General features: G+C 40.1%; 1 protein-coding gene across 18 annotated transcripts in view; it reads right to left on the bottom strand.

The window, feature by feature from the left end:
• PKP4 (plakophilin 4) overlaps positions 1–23,312 on the bottom strand; it is a 210,093-nt gene that overhangs the window by 28,086 nt on the left and 158,695 nt on the right. For 15 of the 18 annotated variants that reach the window (XM_032479493.1, XM_032479498.1, XM_032479500.1 and 12 more), the window contains 4 exons: positions 18,491–18,679; positions 16,635–16,854; positions 10,876–11,008; positions 9,564–9,777 (listed from right to left, as the gene is read on the bottom strand). In XM_032479493.1, coding sequence (XP_032335384.1) covers positions 9,564–9,777; positions 10,876–11,008; positions 16,635–16,854; positions 18,491–18,679 — 756 coding nt within the window. The remainder of the gene's footprint in view (positions 1–9,563; positions 9,778–10,875; positions 11,009–16,634; positions 16,855–18,490; positions 18,680–23,312) is intronic. The other 3 variants (XM_032479494.1, XM_032479507.1, XM_032479497.1) reach the window with 1 other exon arrangement.

Raw genomic sequence — 23,312 nt, 5'->3', positions numbered from 1 at the left:
AGCTCTTTTGCATCTTTGGGCTCCTTGCAACAGGCTGGTGTCCTGTATACCCACCCTGCAAGCATTCTTGAAAAATGGGGGTAGAAATATTGGACTAAAAATGAAAATATAAAACATCAAGGTGGCAGATTGCATACGAGGGTCCAAGTGTGTGTGTGCATCTCGTAAACCTGCAGTATGTGGATAACAAGGCAGGAATGTGGGCCTCTGAACCCAGGGCGCCTGCCTGCTCCTTGCACAGGCCTCCAGAGCGGTTCCTGAGAAGGTCTCTGGCTGAAACACTCGGGAGCGAGTGAAAACGCATCTCTATTTCTTCTCTCTCCAGCTGCCCCCAAACTCTCCCCTAACCCAGCAGGGTTTTTACAAACCTCTGTGACTTTCTGTTGGGCAGAGAGCAATGACAAGATGCAATGGCTACTATACCCCTTTACAATATGGCCACCTTCATCTCTGCCCACTGTGGCCATTAAAGCTCTGTATCTCATGCTTTTTAGATATGTTACTTACAGCCAAGCACAGCCTAAGCCTGCACTGTCCGATATAGTAACCACCAACTGCATGTGGCTCCTGAGCACCTGAAATGCAGCTGGTCCAAACTGAGATATGCTGTAAGTGTAAAATACACACTGGATTACAAAGACCTGCTATGAAGAAAGTGAATGTAAAACATCTCACTAATAGTTTTCATATTGCTTACAAGTTGAAGTGATATTTTAGAACTACTGGCTTAAACAAACTACACTATTGAAATAGCCACCAATTTTTTTTTTCCTTTTTAATGTGGCTCCTAGGAAGTTTAGAATGACCCATGTACTGCATTTACACTTCCACTAGAAAGTGCTGGTAGAGACACTTGTTCATCTCACGCCACGAACTCCACAAAAACTCGGAGCAGCAGGCAGGTACTGTGCTGATCACTGGGGAGTTGGCACCGGGCGAGGGGATCTGCCTGGGGTCACAGAGCCGGGAGGAAGCAAGTTGATCTGACTCCAAAGCCCATACTCACTCCCGATACCATGCTGCCTCTCTAAGGATGTTTTTCTGAGCAGGGGAACCTCTGCCTCAGTGTAGAACTGGGGACCACAGCATTTGAGCTGGAAGGGAAGGGGCAGAGGCCAGGGAGAAGCGGGCAGGGGCAGGGGGCGCCCTCCCGGCTGGAAGGAGCAGGAGAAGAGGAAGCTTGAGGCTGCGGTGGGTCCAGAAGGGGAGGCAGGGACAGGGGCTGCAGGTCTGGACTGGTGGGTGGGAAGGTGTGGAATGCAGGAGGGACAGGAGTAATCCCAGGGATGCCGAAGAGGCTGACGGACCAGGAGAGGGGCACAGCCTATGTCCCAAGACGGCAGTTTAAGGAGCATGTGATGAGGACCTGAAGGAGTGTGGAGGGGATGCGAAGGCAAAGAGGAAAGAAGAGTGCCTGTGATGAGAATATGGAGCCTGATGCAAGCTGACGGGGACGTCAAAGATGAACCAACAGCTTGGCCCATGTGAGAATATGGTGCCCTTAACAGATACGAGGAAATCAATGAAGAAGGGGTTGCATGCGAAAAAAGTAGCATGAGAAGAAGTGGCTATCATTTGTGGCTTTAGGTAAGTGACTCAAACTTTCCACCAGGACTGGAATGCTCTGAATAAATTATGAAACTGAAAAGAAATTGAAACAAAGAGAAAGCAATTATTGTGAGAGTGGGACAAAAGTACTGTCTTCAATTATAGGAATGCCTTTCTCTGGATAAGCTCCGAGGAAAACAAGCCATGGTGGTGTATAATCATTCCCAGGGTTCCCAAGACCCTACCATCTCATGCAGTCCTGGTCCTGGCCTACCGGCGCCCCTCCGGGCTTTCTTCTCTCTGCACCCCCGCCCCAGGCTAGGCTCTGCTACCCGCTGGCTGGCTGGCAGGGCTGGCCTCCTGAGTGGTGGGCAGCTGCCCCGAGGGCTGGGTCCCACAGGGAGGCCTGGTGGGCGTGCCTTGTTCACCTGCACAGCTGACGCATACTCCATGCCAGGCATGGGAACGCCAGCTCAGGCCCAGCTGTGGTCACTGTGCCCATGACCTCTGGTTTCCGCAGCAGCTGTGAATGAGGGCTCAGCTGATCTGCGGGAAGGAGGCTGCCCAGGAGGGGGCTGTGTGGGACTGAAGACCCGTGCTAGCCGCAGACGCTGCCCACGGTGGGGGCCCAGCCTACATATTCAATTTGAAGGGGGCTGCTCCTTCTGTTTAACCTTTTCCCCAGCCGAAGCACACAGATAGACCTTTAGAGTCTTTAAAGAACACAAGGGTTAGTCTGTGTTTCTGTGACTTTTCAGGTACAAAGGTGGATCACAGCATCTTTGAAAAGATCTATCAGTTTCTAAAGATCCACATTTGCATTTCACCATGTTCTTTCTTATCTAGGTAATTTCCCAACTTCATGGGTAGGTCTGGGGGAATTAATGACATCATGTAGGCATACAGTCCTACATTCCCTGGAAAGGTATTTCCACCAAAAATAAATCAGCTTACAGTTTAAGAATGCTGACTGAGAACTGTCCAGAAGGGACGTAAAGGACGATTCTCTCTGTGAAGGCGAGGTTACAAATGTGAGCAGGTCACATGAGGGGACATCCTCCTGAGGGAACCACTCTGATGCAGAGGTAGCAGCGCGGGCAGTGGTCCGGCCATCCTGGCTGTTCATCAGGCCACTTCGGTCTCTGGGTCATTTACACTATCACAGAGATTTCCCTGGGAAACATCCTTGAAGCTGTAGGTTCCACAGCTGACTTTTGTGTGTTCCAGGCACGTGCTTCTTCATTTGTAACTGCATTAAAGCTCCCCCCGGCTGTCTGGGCCCAGCAGAAGCAGCTTAGAGACAGAAATGCCTCCAGCCCTAAGCCCCGGACATCAGACAGACTCAGAAACTGCAAAGTCCCTGAGGAACCTGGGCGGGGTCTCTTGGGCATCTTTTTTAAGAATTAAGTCATCTTTCTCACACTGACGTGCCCTGAGGGAGTGTTACTGTGGGGCCTGTCTGTGCTGAGGAACCCCATCCTGCCCAGTCTGGGCACCTGAATTCTACAGGGAACTCGAAGTGCTCCCCATTCTACCACCTCCTCTTGCTCAGCATTCAGAGGCCTGCACACAGAATAGGAAGTCAAATTCCCCTGAAAAGGTCAAATCTTTTCACCCTCTGACTATAAATCTTGAAATATTCACAAGACTAAAATCACATTTCACGTGTAGTTTGCGGTTGCTGTGCTAATGACCAAGTTCAACAGTACTTTTCTATACTCCTAGGTGAAATTCTGGGAGTAAAGGAGATACTGTGGCAATTTTTTTCTTTTCTCTTTTTAGTGGTAATTTGAAAGAATAAGGGAAATGACAGGTGAAAACGGGCATTTGCACCCCCAGATCTCAGGGCTGCCTTGCACTTCTTGGTGGCCTGGAGCCGGGCCAGCATGAGCAGGGGCAAGGAAGGGAGGGCTGCAGCCTGCATGTCAGGAACCCAGCCTAGGGACTCAATCTCTCTGCACCCCAGTTTCTCATCTTGTAATATGGGGGGCAGAATAGAAGATTCTTTAAGGGCCTTTTCCAGCTCCAAGTTGTATGACTCTGAATTAAGTAGTTGTCTCATTTATCAAAAACTATTTTTGTCTTATTACCAATAAAACCTTTGTCATTTTATTTCTCATGACTAATTTTTACGGTTGGCGATGTTCAGTAAGTAAAAGTGCACGTTTCTGTTGCTATTATTTTACAAAGTGGGCCAGTGGTAAGGCTCCTACTGACTTGGGCTGGGAATTGGGAGGAGGTGTTGCTGGATTTCTGAAAACTACCCAGGCGGCTCCTGACAGCTCTGCGGGCCCACAAAAAGCAGGACAGAAAATAGTAGGCCAACTCCTCTCTGGACCAGAGAATAAATGACTGTTCTGAAGGCACAGTAATTAGGCCAAGGGGACATGTTTAGTAATTATTTCATCCTGTTGCGGCACGTAACAGTCCAAAAGGCTGAATGCGTGCCTGTTAAGCTCTGGCTCTTTACAGGACGTCCTGCTGTTTGCTAAACTTTCGCCTGGCCCATCTACCCTTCATTGGTGCACGACTATCATGTTCTTACTAATTTACTGTCTAATTAGAAATATGGAGCTAATGATCAGGAAGGCAATATGCCTAATTTCATGTCCTTCATAGTATCTGGAAGCCATCACTGGCATCCAAAAATTTTAAAATAAACAATGTGGAAATATTTTACTTAGCCATATGGATGAATAATCACTTGCTAAACTGGAAGGAATGTGAATATAGCAGTCATTTAAACAAAGTCCATTATTATTCAAAGGCTACTTTCTGGTATTTAACACCAGTGTTAATGGGGGCAACAGAAGTGTGATAAATTTTGGGACATCTGGTACATTAAAAGGCATGCCTCTAGATTCGATGTGATATCTTCAATTTCTACAGTTTAAAAAAATGATGCTTTCAGGATGCTCAATAACTTGAAACTCATATATTGTAGCTTAGAAACACTATTTAATTATCTTGAACAAATGAGTTCAACATATCTTTTCTAGTGACAAGATGTTCCCGCTTTCCATCCATAGTTTGTGGTCTAGCAGACATTCGTTTTATAACCCAACTGGGGAACAACCATACTTCTTGCAGCTTTCAGGTTTCAGCACAATAAAGGCAGAAAGTATCTTGATAATAAAAAACCTCACCCAAGCACCTATACATATCAGCAATTACTGGAAGAAAAGCTCATTAGGTTTCAACCTGGAAAGTGTTCAACACAATGAAGAAAACACAAGAATCATGTTACACATTAGAGAACTATTTTAATTAACAATGACAGGCATACTGTCTTGGGAAAATATACTTGGCCAAAAGTATTTTTTCTTTTTTTCCCCCTGCAAATAAAGATGTGGCCAAAAATGCAGGCGCTGGGCAGTTATTACATTTAATGCATTTAAAGGCATCTTTTTAAAAGAATAGCTAAAATTTCTTCATTTAAGTACATTAAAAATGCCAAACTGAAACAAAGGAGACTAGAAGAAAAGGCTTTGGATTAATAACTAGGTTGAATTACTTAATATTAAGAACAACAGAATACCTAGTTTCAAGGGAAGTGTAACTTCTTCAAATAATACATTATTTTGAACACAACAGTTCATCATGCTCTAACGTTTCATGATCCTAAGCTGACTACAATTTACACAGAAGAACTCTTAGGCCAAACCTACCAAGGCCAAGCACCCTCAAGGTTGGCCAGGGCCGTAGTATTTTGTGGAGATGCTGGTAGAGCAATAAAATTTGGAAGGATAATGTTCTGTTTTTCAAAGGGGGTCTTCTAGGAGATGGGCAGCTGATAGGAAATGCTGGGTGACGTGGTCACCCAGCTCCCTGCTGCCCACGTGTGGAGCAGACATGGTTTGCTGAAAATGGTTCAGACTGGGACACACTTTACTGGTAAGATGTCTGGGAGGCTGGATTTAGGACTAATGGGGCTACCCCTAGGCAAAATGCGCTCCTGAGGGCCTATCTTCTTGCCTTCTGGATAACCCTGCTGCTCAGTCTTAACCCCACGAAGTAATGGGCTCCCCATCCCTGTGGATTCAAGCACATGGTGGGTGGGGTGGCTACTTGTGTGTGAAAGCTGTACAAGGGCTTCATAAATTGGATGGCTGATTGGGCAAAATGAATTCTGAGGTCCCCTCCAACCTTGTGATTCTACGATTTAAAGACAGCTTCTGAGTATTTGGTTTAAGTAACAATTAATGAAAGAACTCAGGGATTTCTTGATGTTGTCATTCTTTAAAACATATCAAGGGATTAGTTGCTCTTAAAATATTACTGGTATCAGTTAAAGCTGGTACCACTAAATTCTGGAATTCAGAAATGTGAATAATTTTTCATGTCTCCATAAATCTTAACCTATAAATATATGTATACATGTAATACACACCCCACCACCCCCACCCCAAGCAACTCTGCTAGATTTGTATCATGACTTGGTAATTTCATATCAGGTAGGTAATGTTTATATACAAATCAAACTTGGGCTGACATTTAGCATTTTGAAACTGGAAACTCAATTCTGAAGTATTCTAGTCTAATTCCTTTATATATTTTTACAACTCCCATTCCAAAGCAAAGACTAGTTTTGGAGAGAGCATTTCATAAGCAATCAGTCCACATATCAGTGTAAATCGTTAGAGGTAAAAATACAGAGTTATAAAGCAGTTCTTAATATTCCCTACCCTGTAAGTATGGCCCACAAAATACTTCAAAAAAAGTCTAAAAGGTACTGGCAGCTGTTTCCAAAAAAGAAATATCAGAGTTTGTTGCTAGTTTTACACTGGAAGTGATACAATTAGGGGAGTAGCTTTTTCAATTAGGAAAACTCACATCCGCCTTTCAAGGTCAAGGTCCATGTCTTAAAACATCTTGTGCTCTCAGCAACTTAGTACTGTACCCACACAGAAAGGATGAAATATGGAGTAAAGCATCTAAATCAGCTCTCACATCCAGAGTATGCACCTGGTAAATAAGTGCATGAAAGCCCTTAGTATCAAGTCTGGCTCTACTTCTAATTAATTTGATTTATTCTAAAATGAAAAAGAAATCACCGAACTTTCATGTACTTTACTTCTTGTTTATTCCTAAATCACACAAATTCCTTGAGCTCAATTCAGGAAAGGCACTGTAACAGTTTCTCCCAAGGATAAAACCTCAGAAACAAAAATCCAGCTAAGACTTACTCCTCCTTTGAGAAATTATGACAGAAGAAGCAAAAAAAGCTCACGGTAAGGATGTACGAAACAAGTCGTGATAGATCTGCCTAGTTAAACGAGAACCAAGTCTGAGGAGAGGCTGTGCTTCCAAGGTCAGGTTGTCCCTGGATTGCCGCAGACCCCTCGGGGAGCTGGCACACATCACTCTGCAGCCTTGCTGGCTGCACAGGTGTGTTACTGGGAGAAAACACTCCAATGTTACACAGGAAGTTCAAAGTGATGGGAAAGAAACATCAAGCGAGGGAAGAATGCGCTCATAGACTGTCTTCTCTGTGCCTCCCTAACAGGGAGCTTAAGACAAATGTTGGGGTGTAATCACAGGGATTGTGTTAACTTCCAGATCGGATATGTTTATAATCTTTTTTCCTTAATTCTATTTAGCTTTTTCTAATTTCATTTTATACACACACACAGAATACTTACTTATATGTAAATGTAAATCATTTATTTTTTGGTGTGAGAGGGTCTGATGTCTTAAAAGCATTTTAGAAAGAGGGAGTACATACTAAGAAATCAATATGTAATTTAGATGTGTTAAAGCATTAATATTCAAACTACACTGGGGCAGACAATCCATTCTGGAGTTTAAGATTATACATAAAGTGTATTTACTTTTAGTATGTAAATTTCATACCTTATTTGAAGTATGGTGTACTTATTTCGAACATGAATACCTTATAAGAAAGCTGATTCCCCTTAAGGGAGGGTATAGCTCAAGCAGTAGAGTGCATGCTTAGCATGCACAAGGTCCTGGGTTCAATTCTCAGTACCTCCTCTAAAAACAAACCTAATTGCCTCCGCCGCTACCAAAATAAAATAAATACAACAATAAATAAATAAAATATTAAAAAAAAGAAAGCTGATTCCCCTTAATTAAATATTAGATTTGAGATGGTCTGCTACATTCCCAACTGTCACTGAATTACAGCTGACAGAACCACAGCTCTGATTTCACACTGGAAGCCAGTGGAGAACGGGATTAATTTTCACAAAATTGTTGTTAAAATTTTTAAAAATTAAGTATCTCAAGCATGAAAAATAGCATAGCAAATATAAAACAAACACCCAGGTGTCCACCACCCCTAGCTTTGCTAAATACAGTTGACCTTTGAGCAATAGGGGTTTGAAATGCACAGGCCCACTTACACACGGATTGTTTTCCATAGTAAATACACAGAACTGCACCCCTGGTGGTTGGCTGAACCCATGGATGTGGAACCAGGATACAGAGGAACTACCTAGACGGAGGGCTGGCACCCCCAACCCCCATGTTGTTCAAGGGTCAACTATATTAACACGCTGTCTTACTTGTTTCAGATTTATCTTTCTTTTTTAAAGAAACAGAGCTGAATTATAACCACCAATCCCCCTTTCTCCATCTGCACCTTGAAAAGGTAACCACCACCCTGAATCTGTCTTTTAGCATACCAGTGAAAAATTTTACCTTTATTGCATGTGCCTGTATCAAAAAATAAACTACGGCCTCACCTGAATATTTAAAACTTACACCACAGTACCACACTGGGCTTATCATTCTCCAAATGTTTCTAGAGATTTATCTGTTGCTACAGATAACTCTAATGCACCTGTTTTAACCCTTACATGTGGCTTCACTGTGCAGACATACTGTCATTTATTTAACTGTTTTCCTAATGAACACTTGGTATTTCCCCCTAATTATAAAAAGGTCATTAATTCACCCTCCTGCAGAATAGTTCTTTCATCTTGACCTCAAGAAAAAGCATCATTTGGTTCCTCTGGGAATCTCACTCCCCACACTGAACCATCATGCTCTGGCTGTGAAATATTTCTCCCACAGCTCCCTCTTCTCCACTGCCCACCCTTCTTTCTACCGCTGGTAGAGTTCAAGCTGCTATCTCTAGACTCCTGACCTCCTTGTAGGCCTCCCAGTTGCCAGGCTCCTCTATTTCAAGTCAATCCCTGACCCGCTGCCTGCTGGAAGGGTGCATTTAAAAGACCAAACCAGGCCATGCCATGTCCTGTAGCCACTCCCACTGCGCGTGGGGGACAACCCTCACACGAGTTCCCCAAACCAGGCCTGCGTTTCTATGTGGTCTTGTCTCCTTTAGCATCCTCCTCCTGCCGGTAGCTCCCACCCCGTATCCCATGCTGTCTCTGAGCCTCTGCGTGTGACTGCAAACGTTTCCCCTGTCTACCAGCTAATGCCTCATCCTTTAGGACAGCTTTGGTTTCACACTGATAGGGAACTTCCCTGCCCATCCGCCATGCTCCCAATGCAACATCTACTGAGTCCTGGCGCCTGCACTTTTCACTGACATTCACTGAACCACTTGTGTTCCTTCAGAGTCAAAGTGCTACTTGAGGGCAGGGACTGAGTTCTTTCATCTCTACGCCTCCAGTACCTAGAAAAGCATCTGAGTTACTAACAGGTATTCAGACTCTGGCTGAACAGAGGGGAAGGTAGTCAATCCACTACGTACAGTTTGTTTTCATAATGAAGGGGATCCAGTCTGTTTAAAACAAAGAATATGTAATAAAAAATGACATATTCAGCCGTCTGTGAACAAGACATCTGTTAGCTGATACTTACGCATTAGCAGATACAGTAAATGACACTAGTAGAGATGACTCTGCAGCACTACAAGACCTGAGTCATCAGATTAACTCACATGCAGCCTGTGTCAGTTGTGAGCGCTGTATCATCACTTCTTAGCTAGAACCTCCAAGTCCTTCATAACACCACTGTACAAGGGCAGAGTCTAGATAGATGGTTTTCAACATTTCCTTTGAGACAAGATCACATTTTTTACCCACCTGTGACCAGCTCCCTTACTTCTGCATCAACAGATTTTCTCAACAGTCGCAACAAGGCAGGTATCCCACCAACATTCTTCATTGCTATTTTATTTTCATCTGTAGACTTGCCAAAAACAAGGTTTCGGAGGGCACCACAAGCATTCTTCTGAACTTCTAAAACTCTGTGGTCCAAAAGGTCGACCAGATGCTTGATTCCCCCTAACCTGCACACCTAGAATAAAAAATTAGGGACCAGGACTAAGTGACACGTGATGAATCAAATCAGTGATCAAACAAATGTCTGTGAGGGAAAGATGATGGAAAACAGACAACTCCAGGTCATTTCAAAAGGTTACTTTTTATTCTAAATAACACATTTTATAAATTTTTAAGGACATGCTCCAAGATGAATCTCTTATCATGGGTTCATGGCTTAAAGAAGGGAAGGGAGATCGAGATGGATTAAAGGTCACGTGCAGGGAGCACGGCCATACTCCAACCCTCTGAGCGCACGCAGGGGTTATGCTGTCACCTCTGAGGGAAACCAACAAACACACAACAAAGCTGTATGCGGGGTCAAAGACAACACAGGAAGGTATTTTTACTGGAGCCATTTGGTTTTCAGAATTGTTTCTCCAGGCTACTCTCCCTCAATCTTCTTCTATGTGTCACTTTATTAGCACATTATGAGAATATTTCTGTGCTTTATTTCCTGCATCCACCTTTAGGTCTATAACTGTGTGTTGTTCTGAATATTAAAGTGATGAAAACCCCTAATGTTCTATGTGACACTGCAGAGGGAAAAAAGCCTAAAGTGTTAAATCAGTGACTGTGTTTCTACAAATGCCAAGAAACCTTAAAATCTGAAATAGAATATTCATACATGTTCAGTATTAGTAACAGTTATAAATCCTCTGTAACTTTACTTAATTGTCTGCTGGCACCGATTTTGACCAGTATCTCATAAAATACATGTGTGTACACTAGTACACACAGTAATTTTTATGTAATAGAGTTTTAGAAAATACTTTAAAAATGCAAGTTAAGTTGATCTTGTTTTATGTTTTGTAATAAGCTAATGAAAGGACAAAAGATTTGAAAATGCTAAACGCACTCTAAGAAATATACTCCTCCTAGTTTTCCCTGAGAAATGCGGAAATGAATAAGTTCTTAACTAAAAAGAATAAAAGAGTAACTAGTATCAAAATACCCCTTTAAAGGGGTCTCTAGATTGCATCTGGTCATTTCTTAAGCACGCAGCGGCTAAAGGGAAAGGCACCGCTCTATCCCCACCCCGCCGACGCCGGCATCCCGGCCGCTGGTCCTGTACCTCCATCTTCACTTTGTTGTCGCCAAAGCACAGGTGCTGCAGGTAGGCTGCCGCGTTTGCCTGAACCGACGGGAACTGGTGCTGCAGCATGTGAATGACTTCAGGGAGCTCGGGATCACGCCAGGCAAACTCCCTGCATGAGGAAAACATGGCTTCATAAAGGAAGATTCCCGTTTTACCAATATACAGAATGAAACATTTGTCAGAAAAAAAAAAACCTCAGCTGAGGCCACAATTGGATGGTACAAAAATCCTACAATATACATACATACATAAATAATTTTTTTCTGCTGATGAATATATGCAGAGGCTCAGATGCTTAGGATCTTAAAGAAATCAGGGTACATAGAATGATTCAGGGGAACAAAGGAGGTTCTTAATGTGAGTAACTTTTCCATTCTTGTTTTCCTCCTCCTGATTCTAATTTTACGCCTTTCTACCTATGTAGAGCCTGCAGGTGCAGGGCTCACGTGAATTTCAGCTGGGGGAGATGGCAGGCCCGAGCAGGGAGGAAGAAAGGCTACTGGAAATGTTGTGTGCCTGACAATTTTTAAGTAATTGAATATATATGGTTGCTCTTGATAAAAGAAACATAAAAATATATTATAAAAACTTTTTTTCAGTAATTCTATATCCAGAGAAAACCATTGCTGACATTTCCTGCTGGTCTTTTTTTCCTACACATGCAAGCAGATGTCAGATGTGCATTTGCATGTACAGAATTTTTTTTCAAAGATTTACATTATGAAATAGTACGTAATATATGAGCACCTATTCTGTGCCAGGCACTATTCTAGGTACTTTATGCCTATTAATTCATTTATTCTTATACCTTACAGATGTGGACGTTGAAGCAGAAAGGCTAAGCAACTTGCCTAAAGTCACCCAGCTAGTCAACAGTAGATCAAGCATTTGCCTTCAGTCTGTGCTGCCACTCCCTATGCTACCCCATTTCACGTACAGTAAGTGTATAATCGTGCTACTAAATACATTTACATACTGTTATACTACCTTTTTTTAAGGTAACTTCACATTGTCAGAATTTTCTGATGTCATTTGACTGGCTCACTATTTGGAATCCTTATTAAATGTGAATTTATGCTTATGTTAGGTAAAGATCAGCTTCTTACAAATGGTTCCCAAAGCAACACATTTGCAGACTGTGGTAACAGGATAAAGTAAACCGTTAGTCAAAAATGAATTAATCCTGAATAAACCTTTTGCAAAAATCTTTGAATGACCCAGTGATACTTCTGTTGCCCAGTTTTCAAAGGTCCAGGGTTCCTCCTGGTCTGGGAAGGCTCCACGTAATCACTGGGTCGTCTACTACAAAGGCGAAGGCCTCTCCATACCTGAACACACACATTCAGATCACCACTAGTGCATTCTTACTCTGCTACAGGTGCCCCAGCAGGTGCCAGAGATAAAAACATGGAAAAAGACATGATTTTATGTACAGGGTCTTGTATGTCAAACTAAAAAAGTTTAGTTTTCATATCAATAACAGAGTTATTACTTACTGAGTTTATCTGTGTCAGGTGTTATGCCAAGACCTTACCATTTACCTGACTGCTGTCCCATGAGGTAGGCACTATCAGATAACATTAGATATCCACAGAAAGGAACCGAGGGCTAGTAACTAAGCAGTGGAGGTTAGTGGTCTATGTTTTCTCCACACACAAGGAACAGAAAGCTGATGGAGGTTTTAAAGCTGGAGAGTGAGAGAAAGCAACACGGTTACATTTCCGTGTAGGGAGATAACGGCTGGTGGCAAGGAGACTAGCCACTACCCTTAGATGTGGTCAAAATAAAATAGAACCATCCTTGATATTTCTCTTTCTCTTATCCTTCTCATCCAATCCATCAGCAAGCTCTGTTGACTATCTCTAAAATATTTAATACAAACCAAATCCATCCCTCTCTCCATTACGCCTCCTACACTTTCTCTCTGCTTCAAATATCACCCTCTCCCCTGTCTGCTCTGCATGGCAGCCAGATGATCTACTGAAAACTGAAGTCAAGTGAGATAGCAATTTCTGGCTTGGGGGACAGACTGGGTGATAATGTCATTAATGGGCATTGAGAAAACCACAAATGCCAAGAAAGGCGGGATAATGGAGCAGAAAAAGCACAGCATTTAGAGTTAGACTGCCTATGGTTAAGTTCCAAGTCCTTCAACTGCCATGTGATTCTGAAAACCAGTTGGTTATTTAGACCTTCAGGTTCCCCAACTGTAAAATAGGAATAAAAAAACTGTCATTTCTAACTTCCTCTTAGGCTGGCTCTGATGATTAAATTGTGATGATGTACATTACAGTGTTTTACATGCTTTGAATTACGATCAGATGTTTTAATATTCATCATCCCTGAAAAGTGAACTATACTAAGTAGGTGCATTCTCTGTAATAAGTGTAGATTTCCTTTTATGCACTGAAACCATGTTAACTACTTCTGATGAAAATCTGTCTAAAGCCTATTATATAAATCTACGATACAATCAACATACTGCAAGGAGTATGATTTTATCTTTCCCTGATGACCCAATCATCACAAATACATATTTTTGTCATTTTTAAATGGCATTGGGATGGTCAAGATTTCCTGGCATCCTTGAGTGCCACTGGAGCCAGACAGCACGAAGGGGAGGCTCCAGCTGGAGATGGGCAGTTGGGCTTGGCTGGCATAACTCCAACCTTGATATTCAGCAAAAATTTATCCTGGAAAGACTGCTATCAATTCATGGGCTGGCCAAGTGGCATCAATGCCTGCCAAGATTTACTTCATCAAAACCTAAGCCCAGACTTCTGTTTTGAACCATAACACAGTAACTGGTACTGGACTTTGCCTTCCCACCATAAACAACCATTAAACTGGACTAAATGTATGAGGAAACAGTTTTCAGGCTCCAGACAATAAGTAACACAAAAATGTAATCCTTGAAGGGCAGGGCAGGGGGCATCACCCTGGGAACCTCATATTCACTTGGCTTTCTGCCTCAGTGCACTTTTTGGATCACAGCACAAGAAGCTGAGTCCAAATGGGCATAATGGTCTTAGTGAACTGAGGGGTAAAGACTGGACTTGGAGATGCCAAAGAGGTCAAAATTTGCAGAGCAGGATCCTGGAGAGGAGAGAGTTACGTAGAGGAGATTCTACCAGTCTGTACAAGGATCACTCACAAGTCCTGAGCTGAGCCCTGGGCTGTACATATGCAGGCACATGTAAGTCTGGGGAAAAGTGGCTGCTGCTGGAACGAGAGCTGAACATACACGAGGTGACACTGGATTTGCAGCCCAGTCACAGTGCAGACCTCACTGATAACCTCAGCATTTAGTGTCCACAAAGGCCATGTTTAGGAGTAAGAACCATGCCACAGAGTAAGGGCCATGTGTGAGTGAAATAAATGGGAAACAGATCTGTCCTAACAAAGAACAAAACCAACTGTGACAGGATCAAAAACACTTGTCAGTAATTTTGTTATTTGCCACATCCTGAATTTTATATCCAGCCAAACTATCCTTTAAAACTGAGTAAGATAAAAACATAGATAAATTAAAGCTGAGAGAATGTATTGCCAGCAGACATGCAACACAAGAAAGGCGAAAGAAAGTTCCTCAGGCTGAAGGGAAATGAATAGGGATAGAAACTAGAATTAATAGGAAGACGTGAAGAGAATTATAAATAAGTATGTAGGTGAATATATAGACTATCTTTTTAACATAGCTTAATTTTGTTAAAAGACAACTGATTACAGTAAAAATAACAACACTGAATTATGGGTTTTGTAATCTATGTAGAAGTAAAATATTTGACAACATAAAGTCAAGGGGATGGTAAATGGAATTATTCTGTTCAATGTCAGAGCCGAAGCCCTGCTCAAAAAGAACACTGTGGATGCTGTCATTCTTTCAGACCCTGCCACTTTTCATAGGAAGTACCTTGCTACTTGCTTCAGATGAATTATTTGTACTATCAATAAATTCTGCTTCCAAACCAAACAACTGTTAAAAAAAAACTCATACATTTCTTTTTATGTAGAAAACATCAATAACTTCTTCAGTCTTACAAGGATTTTCAGGCTAACTATAACACATAATTAATGATAAAGTAGGTTTAGATGTGAATAAAAATACTAAAATTGCTATTTTAAAACTAAAAATTAAGTAATTGTTACGAGCTTTTTATTTTGGCTTGAATATTCAAACTTTAAATTCACTTGGATTCCAGTTTCAACTAGAATAAATGCACCTGTTATTATAAGATAATCATTTATTCATCTTACAAAATGCATTATCAGTAAAGTTTTACATAATCAAAGCTGGCACTAACAATGTTATGCATTAGACTATGAAATTATCATACTATGAATAACTGAAGGATATTATCAGACATGAAATCCTTGTTTACTGTGAACAAGCTTCTGTGAGAGTGCAAAACTAAAGTCTCCAGGAATGCATATTAAATGCAAAGCTCTAATCGCGCTTCACTGCTTTTCTGGGTAGCTGTTCTTTTCTCTTCAGGATCAGTCTAGGTATGGTCTAAATTACCTACAATTCAAAACCCTTTTGAGAATTTCTGTATCTATAGGGACGCCCTAGGATTTTGTTATTTTGAGAATTTAAAAAAGCGGAATCATGTAAAAATATTTCTGATTTGGAGGTGCTATTAGAGAAATTATTTTTAAAAATCCTGAAAATGACAGAAGGGTAGCAAATAGGAATAGCAGAACCAAAAGTACATATAAACTGTAAAGAATTTAAGGCAAAAGAGTGAAGTGGAGTGGTTTTAGCGGGGCACTGGACTTCCTAATCCACTCAAAAGTACCTTATTTTGTTTTAATAACCAAAGCCTCACTCATGCTTTTAAATCACATTCATTAGAATAAGATGGTAGGTTGCTAAAAATGAATTGATAATAATAACAATTTTTCAGTGAAACTACTATTTGCGGGCGATGAGTGAATGAAATCTTGCTAATATATGCCTTAAAATAATTCTCAAGCTGCTTAAAATTTAACAATTTCATTCTTTCAGAAGCTGAAATTCTCTTAGTTTCTAAATTTATTTATTTCCTGAGTATTTCAAATGGCTTTCATTAAAGATGAGGCTAGTTTTTCCAAATCAATTAATTACTAAATGACTCATACTTGTCTTAATAAAATATGTTTTCTACAGGGCCAAATAAAATTAAAAGGAGAAATGTCTATTAATTGCCAAATATTTTTGGCTTATGAGACATGAGAATTGCTTGTGAACTATTTTCCCCTAAATGGCAGAAAGCTTTTCAAAGGACCTAGTTAATAAAAGCCCAACACAGCATTGACCAATATGATCAAAAACGTACATGGCATTAGTCTTTCCCAGTTTAAAACAACCATATGCATTTTCTGAAGCCATCATCTAAGAAGTCAGCCAGGATGAAGGAACAGGTATAAAATGAGCCTTTACAATCCTCTGTGTAGTTCAGACTAAGAGGCCGTCCCAGGTAGTTGCCTTGGTGAAGCATTTCAACGATGGATGCAGACACTCACACAGACCTGCATGTTCTCTAACTTTATTACTAAAGCCTGGAAAGAAGGAACCTATCTTTAAAATGAAATTAATCTCAGTGACCCACCGTGCTGGAAGACAACTGGAAATATGAGAAGTAAGGAGTTATTGGTATTGTAATACACACAGTGACTTGGACAAAGGTTGGAATGAAGGAAATGGTTGACCCGGAGCTACGGCAGCACTCTGGAGACTTGTCGGCAGTACTTGCCTGGGGTCCTTCTGAATGCTGTCTATCGACGGGGATCTCGTGGTGCCATCGTCCGCCGGCGCTGCGGGCTGAAGCCTGTTGTAACTGCACTCCTGCACTCGGTACTGTATTGGCCTGTAGGGCTCCGCGTAGGTAGCTGTTGTGTTCAGAGCATAATTATTTCTTTGGTATGTAAGGGTACTTCGTTGGCTGGACGTCCTTTGCAGATTTCCAACACCTACTAGAAAGTCAACATTTTAAAAAAGATTAGAAGGTTCTCTGCCAGGTGATAACTTTCCAAAGTCAAAATATTTTCTATTTTAAGGATTATAGTTTTTAACAATGATACAAGTTGCTTACTTTTAGGTCCTACCAATCTAGCTCCTTAGTGACAGAATGGGTGCTGAAGTTTTTAACATACACAAATAATATTTATGTCAATTTTATTAGCAGGAAAAAACAAGAATGAAACAATAAATCTGCTAACATAGTATTACAAGTAAGATCAACAACAAAACTGCAAGCAAAATATAGGAAATAATTAAACTAATCTTAGAAATAAATCGCAAAACTTCGTAATTTCATTTTAGCAACAACCAAAGAGATATTTATTCAAGTTTATACAAATTTATTCAAATGTGTAGATAACTGAAACCATCAAACTTTAGACAGTGTATATAGGTTACTTATTTTGATATACTTTTATTTATAAACCTATGGATTTTGATAACACTGGAAGATACATATCACAAGAAAGAAGACAGATATCAAATTCTTCTATAGCCACTCCCTAAAATTACTGTATAAAGGTACAGGTACACTGTATTTAACATTTCTTTCTGAACTATTGCAGGAGGTATTTTTCCAATGATTGTATACATATTCTTCCTGCAATTAAAATATTTTAACATTACTTCTTAATCCTATTAAAGAAATTCTTCAGTTTACAGAGCATAACAGGTGAAATATTTCTTCACTAACATCCATTAAAAATTGGTACATTCTATTAGGAAAAAAAAATACCTCAGTGGACAGAATTGTCAGTTTTTGGCAAGAAGCAATTCAAACTCAGCCTGCTCCCTTGTGGTATTCTGTGAGGTATGTCTCCTAGAGCTGTGCTACTTTAGGGGGTTATCACTGCTACCAGGAGTTCATTTATGGGCATGTTAATAAGCCTGTACTACCTCTTTTGCATCTGTTTTCTTTTTAAAGAGAGAGCACCTTGAGACTCCGTGCGCCAGACCTGCAGCAGTCTGGCAGGTCCTGTGGCCACAGGCTACAGCTTCCGGGAGTGACAAGTACAAGGGAGAGACGCACTAGCTCCCGATGTTTATAAATGCCATCGCTGCGTTCTGTCCCAGACTGAGTCCATCATAAGGAATATTTATTTCATACTCTATCACTTGAGTATTCAGAGGAAATCCACTATCTAAAAAAGAGTAATACCAAATACACCTGGGCTACACATGTGCTAAATCAAAGATAAGCCAAACAGCTCACGCAGGGATTTTTCCCTAAATTCATGTCCTAGGCAACAAAAATTATAAGGAAATATTCCAAAAGAGGCCTTCCTTTCTATATCTGATATGCGTCTAACCCAAGGAGTCAGATCTATAGCTCTACAAACTTACTAGTCAATTAAAGTATCATCACTATGTTCACTGATTAGACTGAACCAAGGTAAAGATATATCGCCTATAATCAGGCACTAAATGAACTTCTGTTTTACTGCGTATTGATCTGCTTTCATATAGCTGCTTATCTGACAATCAAATGGGCAATATAAGCTCATTTTAAAAAGAAACCCAATCTCAATAAAATCCTCCTACTCTTGGGCCTGTGAAATTGGGAAACCAGCTAACAGTGCTGACGCCCACCTGAGCCTGCGTGGTACAGCGCTGTCTGTGATCCTTGGAGCTCCACGGTTCCGTGGTTTGGGCTGCGGTACACTGGGCTGTAATAGGTCCTCCCCTCATATATAGGAGTGATGTGCAAGTCGGGAGACACAGCTGAACGAAGGTCTTGTCCAAGCTGGCTGTGCTGACTAGCATAGGAACTCCGTAAGCCTAGAGGCAGGAAAATTACATCGTTAAGGAATTGCGGAAACTGTGGTGAGTTTAAAGGAATAACTCCTAATCAACAGGACCAGATCTGAGTCTAAACACCAAACCTCGTGAGTTCTACAAGAGAAGGATGCCAGATATGAACAAGATGCTATATACATTCTAAAAATAAGACTTTCTCTTGGCAGTAAAATATAAGTAAATTAAAAAAAAAACACAAGAAATTATTAAACAATTCGATACTCTGAAATTCATTCCCAACTATAAGCTTTTTTATGATTGGGCCCCAAAAGAGAATGCCATCATGTCCCCTGCCTCTTAAAATCCCAGCACCTAACACAACACCTACATACCAGTGCCTAGAAAGCCTGATGTTCAAGAACTGCTCTGAACTTTGTCTCAATTAACTCATTCATGATTTTTACTGGATTTTATGCTACAAAATTTAAAATATTATTAGTGAACCAGTAAGATTTATGAAGTATTATTTTATTATTTGTTACCACAACTAAAACAAAACAGTTGTTTTCAAAGGAACACACATACCAGATTCTTGTTTACCTTCTTTCTAGCGTGAAGGAAAAGTACAAAGTTAGTGTATTAATATCAAATCATTTCAAATACTCTTTCATTCTAATTGTTAATAAATAATGCAGACTGCAAACCCAAAAGTTTTATTTTCTTTAAAAAAGTGAATCAGCATATTCTATATTGTGATGCTCAGAATTTGTGATTTGTCATCATTAGTAAGTAAATTTTGTCAATATCAGCTAAGGTTACACTCCAAATATGAGCAAGAAGAAGCACAAACTGAAGTTAGTCAGCATGTATCTGCTTTTAAAAACACTGCAAATAATCAACACAGTAAATAAAATTACAAAAAGATACACTCATTCACATCCTGTTAGTTCAGTTAATCATATCACAACTAAAAGCAAATGGGCCTGAATGCAAGTGGTAATTACATGTCGCTTAGTGAGCAGTAGCAAGAAAGTTAATACATAAAGCTTCTAAAATGAATGATTACTACCCACCCTGGACAGCAATGTGACATAGAGAGAAATTAAGTGAACAAATGTGGGCTTCAGCTACTGGCTTCCTATTTCCTAAAATGAAGACCACAGGTTTAAACAACTTTTTAATTGGGAGATTATTCAGCCAAATCTTCCCATTTCAAAATCGAGGAAACAGAGCCCTAAAGGAAATGTGATTCATCCCTCTCAGAGAGCTACTTCTTGGTAAGGCTGAGAGGAAACCCTCTGTGTGCTCTATCACTGAACACCCAACCCTGGACAAAGCTATTCCTCAAGGACCAATGAGACGTGGTAGGAGAAACCTTGAACTGGACAGAGCCCTCCACAAATATAAGGTTAAAGAGGGAGGTTAGCTCTCCAGGGGTCCAGGGAAGCCCATGTAACTCTAAAGACAATATTATGATTGCTATTGTAAGTTATCATTTGAAGATTTCAGCTTTTGATTTACTGGCAGATTTTTCATTTTTAGCATCGTATAAACTCCATTTCTTTACAGAGCCCATGACTATCCTGAACAAAAGTGTAGGCATTGTTTTTAACGGTGACATAAAGTGGGTGGATAAAAGCACCTCATCCCTGGTAATCTTCTCAGTATGAGGTGTCATTTTAACATTCAGCAGAGCCACAGACACTTGGTTCACTGTAAGACTCTGAAGATCACTCACACTTGGGCAGAGGCAAGCAGAACCCTGGATGCTCCTGAAGTTGGATGATCCCCCGAGGCCTCGTGCCCCGCCCTGTGCCCCTCGTCCCCACCCCACCTCCACTTGTGAAATGGGACCAAAGCCTTCTGTCCCATTCAGAATGTGAGATTCTTATTGTGCAAGGATCTGGCTGGAGTCTTCACTGGAATGCATTTTAATATGAAAACTTTCATGAACACTTACTATAATTTCACAAGAAAGGTTAACAAAATGAGCTTTACACCACTCAGAACTATAAAAAGTATCCAGTAAACAATTCACTGGTGATAGAATTAAGTGAGATAAAATTGCTGTATGTGACAGACTATAATGGGAAATAAAAAACTTAAGAATTATAGTGAGATGTAGCAATTTCTTGATATTAAAAATCCTTCTGAATAACGTAACAATGACTGTTACTATTTTTGTTTACCTACTCATGCATTAAAACAAAAACACACAGTCCTATAGATTAATATTTTAAAAATTACACAGCCCCTATAGATTAAGTTAAATGATTATTTGTAGAAAAGCTACTGTAAGCTAGTATCTTTTAAGCTGGAAGACAAGTGATATATGTTCTGTAATTGTTATCTGAAATAATCTTTCCAGAAGTATTTCCACAGATTTTTGATAACCTTACCTCCCTCCAAATAAATGGAAAACTCTGGTGTTCACAGTATTATTTATCCAACCACCAGTTTCTATTTGCAATCCCACAAATACATACTAGTTTACCTATTACAACGATATATTCCTTGTGATTTAAAACCTTTGTATTTTAAGATACTGAAATAAACATATATTTACCTTCCAAATATGAACTCTTTTTATTCTCCAAACTTTTCCTGATGTGCTATGGCTATACTCAAATGAGTATTTTAGGGCAGACATATCTTTTCTTTGGAAGGAAGTAATTCATACATATATTTTATCATCATTTAAATTATGGTCACCAAATAGCCAAGCATCTGAATCCACTAAAAACTACTGCTTTAGGCTTATCAATTAGCAGGTTATTATTCCTTTGAAATCAAGAACCACAGCAAACAAAATGACAAGCACATCACTTTCTGAAATAAGAATAAAAGAAAGGATTTCACAAATTAGGATCCACATTCAGAATAATTGGGCAGGTAGAGAGCTGATGGGAAACAAAGCTTCCCTAGAACATTTTTAAGAAATTCTTTTCTTCTTTTGAAGATTGCCGTTTTCTAGGGGGAAAAAATCCATAATATGCTAGGGGTAATTTTTTTCTCCCCGAAACATAAAAGTCTAACTGGCACCTGCATTGTCAGAGAAGCAGACTTTTTAGAATCAAAGGAGATGAGCCATCAGGGTTAATAAACATGGAGACAGTTCTGTATGTGCTTACTCTTTCCTGGGTTTCCTCTTTACACCACTGCAGGCGTAGATTTCTGCGTCGCTGGTGTATGCATATATGGGGATGCAGGTCGCAAGAACAGAAATTCTCAGAACTACTTATCTTTTAAGGTTTCCTCTGGAGGCAGAATGTCATAAATAATTCCTACCTCACTTTGCTGCATCCTTTCAGAGGCATGCCAGAAAACATCTAAGCTAGGGATACCCCTCTGATGGCTGAATGAGAAAGAGGTGGTTTCTCCACAAGGAAGTTTCTTGAGCTCAAAATCAAGTTCAGTACTAATTCTTAGTGCAAAAATATTCAATTAGAAAATCTCAGAAAGGCTTTTACCTTTCCCAGAAGCCATAAGGAAAGGATATTAATTTTACTACACAAAAACCTTAAAAGACTTCTGTAAATAAGAAATAGCAAAATCAAAGTCAAAGACAAAGTATTAAATGAGAAAAATCCTGGAGAAATGTATTACAAGGGGTTAATTTATTTCAAGGATAAAAAACTTTTACAAATTATAAAAACAGACAAAAGAACTTGCAGTTTGCAGAAAAGCAATAAATCGGCTGATAAACATATGAAATCATCAACCTCAGCCATAACTCAACAGAGGCTACTTACAACAATGAGGTATATAGCCTTTTAACTGCCATACTGGTGAAGATGAAGACACTTTGACAATATGCAGCGCCAGTGAAGGTGTAGGGAACAGGCACGCTCAAACTATGGGTGGCAAATGTAAATCTCTAAAGTCTTCCTGGGGGCAATTTGACAGTTTCTTTATGAAAAAATATGCCTATATTTTGATTCAGCAATTCAACTTCAAGAAATAGATCCCACAGTTTTCTTAGTATCTATGTGTAAATGTGCAGGGAGAATAATACATGTTGCATCCCTGTCTCTAATAGCTAAAAATAAGAAACTATTAAAAATGAGAAATGGACTAAGTGTCCATTAACAGAAGTGATTAAACAAACTATAATACATCTATAAAATGGGGTCCTGGGCATCTCTTGAGAGAATGAAGTGGAACTCTCAGACATGTTAAAAAAAAAGAACAAGGAATATAGAAGATCTATATAACAGAATCCCCTCAGCATAAAAGAGAAAACACAATGTGTGCACATTTGTATGTAACATATGTACTTATATATAATCAAACATTCTGGAAGACACAAACTGGTGAGTGGGACGGGGGGAGAGGAGGTTGAGACTTTCACTTCTCATTTTATATTTTCCTGCATAGTTTTAATGTTTTACCATCATGCATGTTACATTTAAAATATAATTTAAAACACGAATGAATTTCATTTTAAAAGAAAGAAGTTAAAGATGAATTTCATTTTAATCAAAACAATACTACTTCTATATATCATGTGGGAAAACCACCATGGAAAATGCCCGAAGGAAATGGCTGTACCACCAGAGACCTTACTGGTGCAATCTGAAGGTAGTTCACAACAACTTTGTGCATTTCATATCGGGATGCTAAAAAGGCAGTAGGTGAGGAAATGCATATTCTAGTCTGTATTATTAAGGAATTA

This window comes from Camelus ferus, chromosome 5 (genome assembly GCF_009834535.1).
Source record: "Camelus ferus isolate YT-003-E chromosome 5, BCGSAC_Cfer_1.0, whole genome shotgun sequence".
NCBI lineage: Eukaryota > Metazoa > Chordata > Mammalia > Artiodactyla > Camelidae > Camelus > Camelus ferus.
Note: the sequence above shows the minus strand (reverse complement) of the source record. Positions and strands in the feature narration are given on the sequence as shown.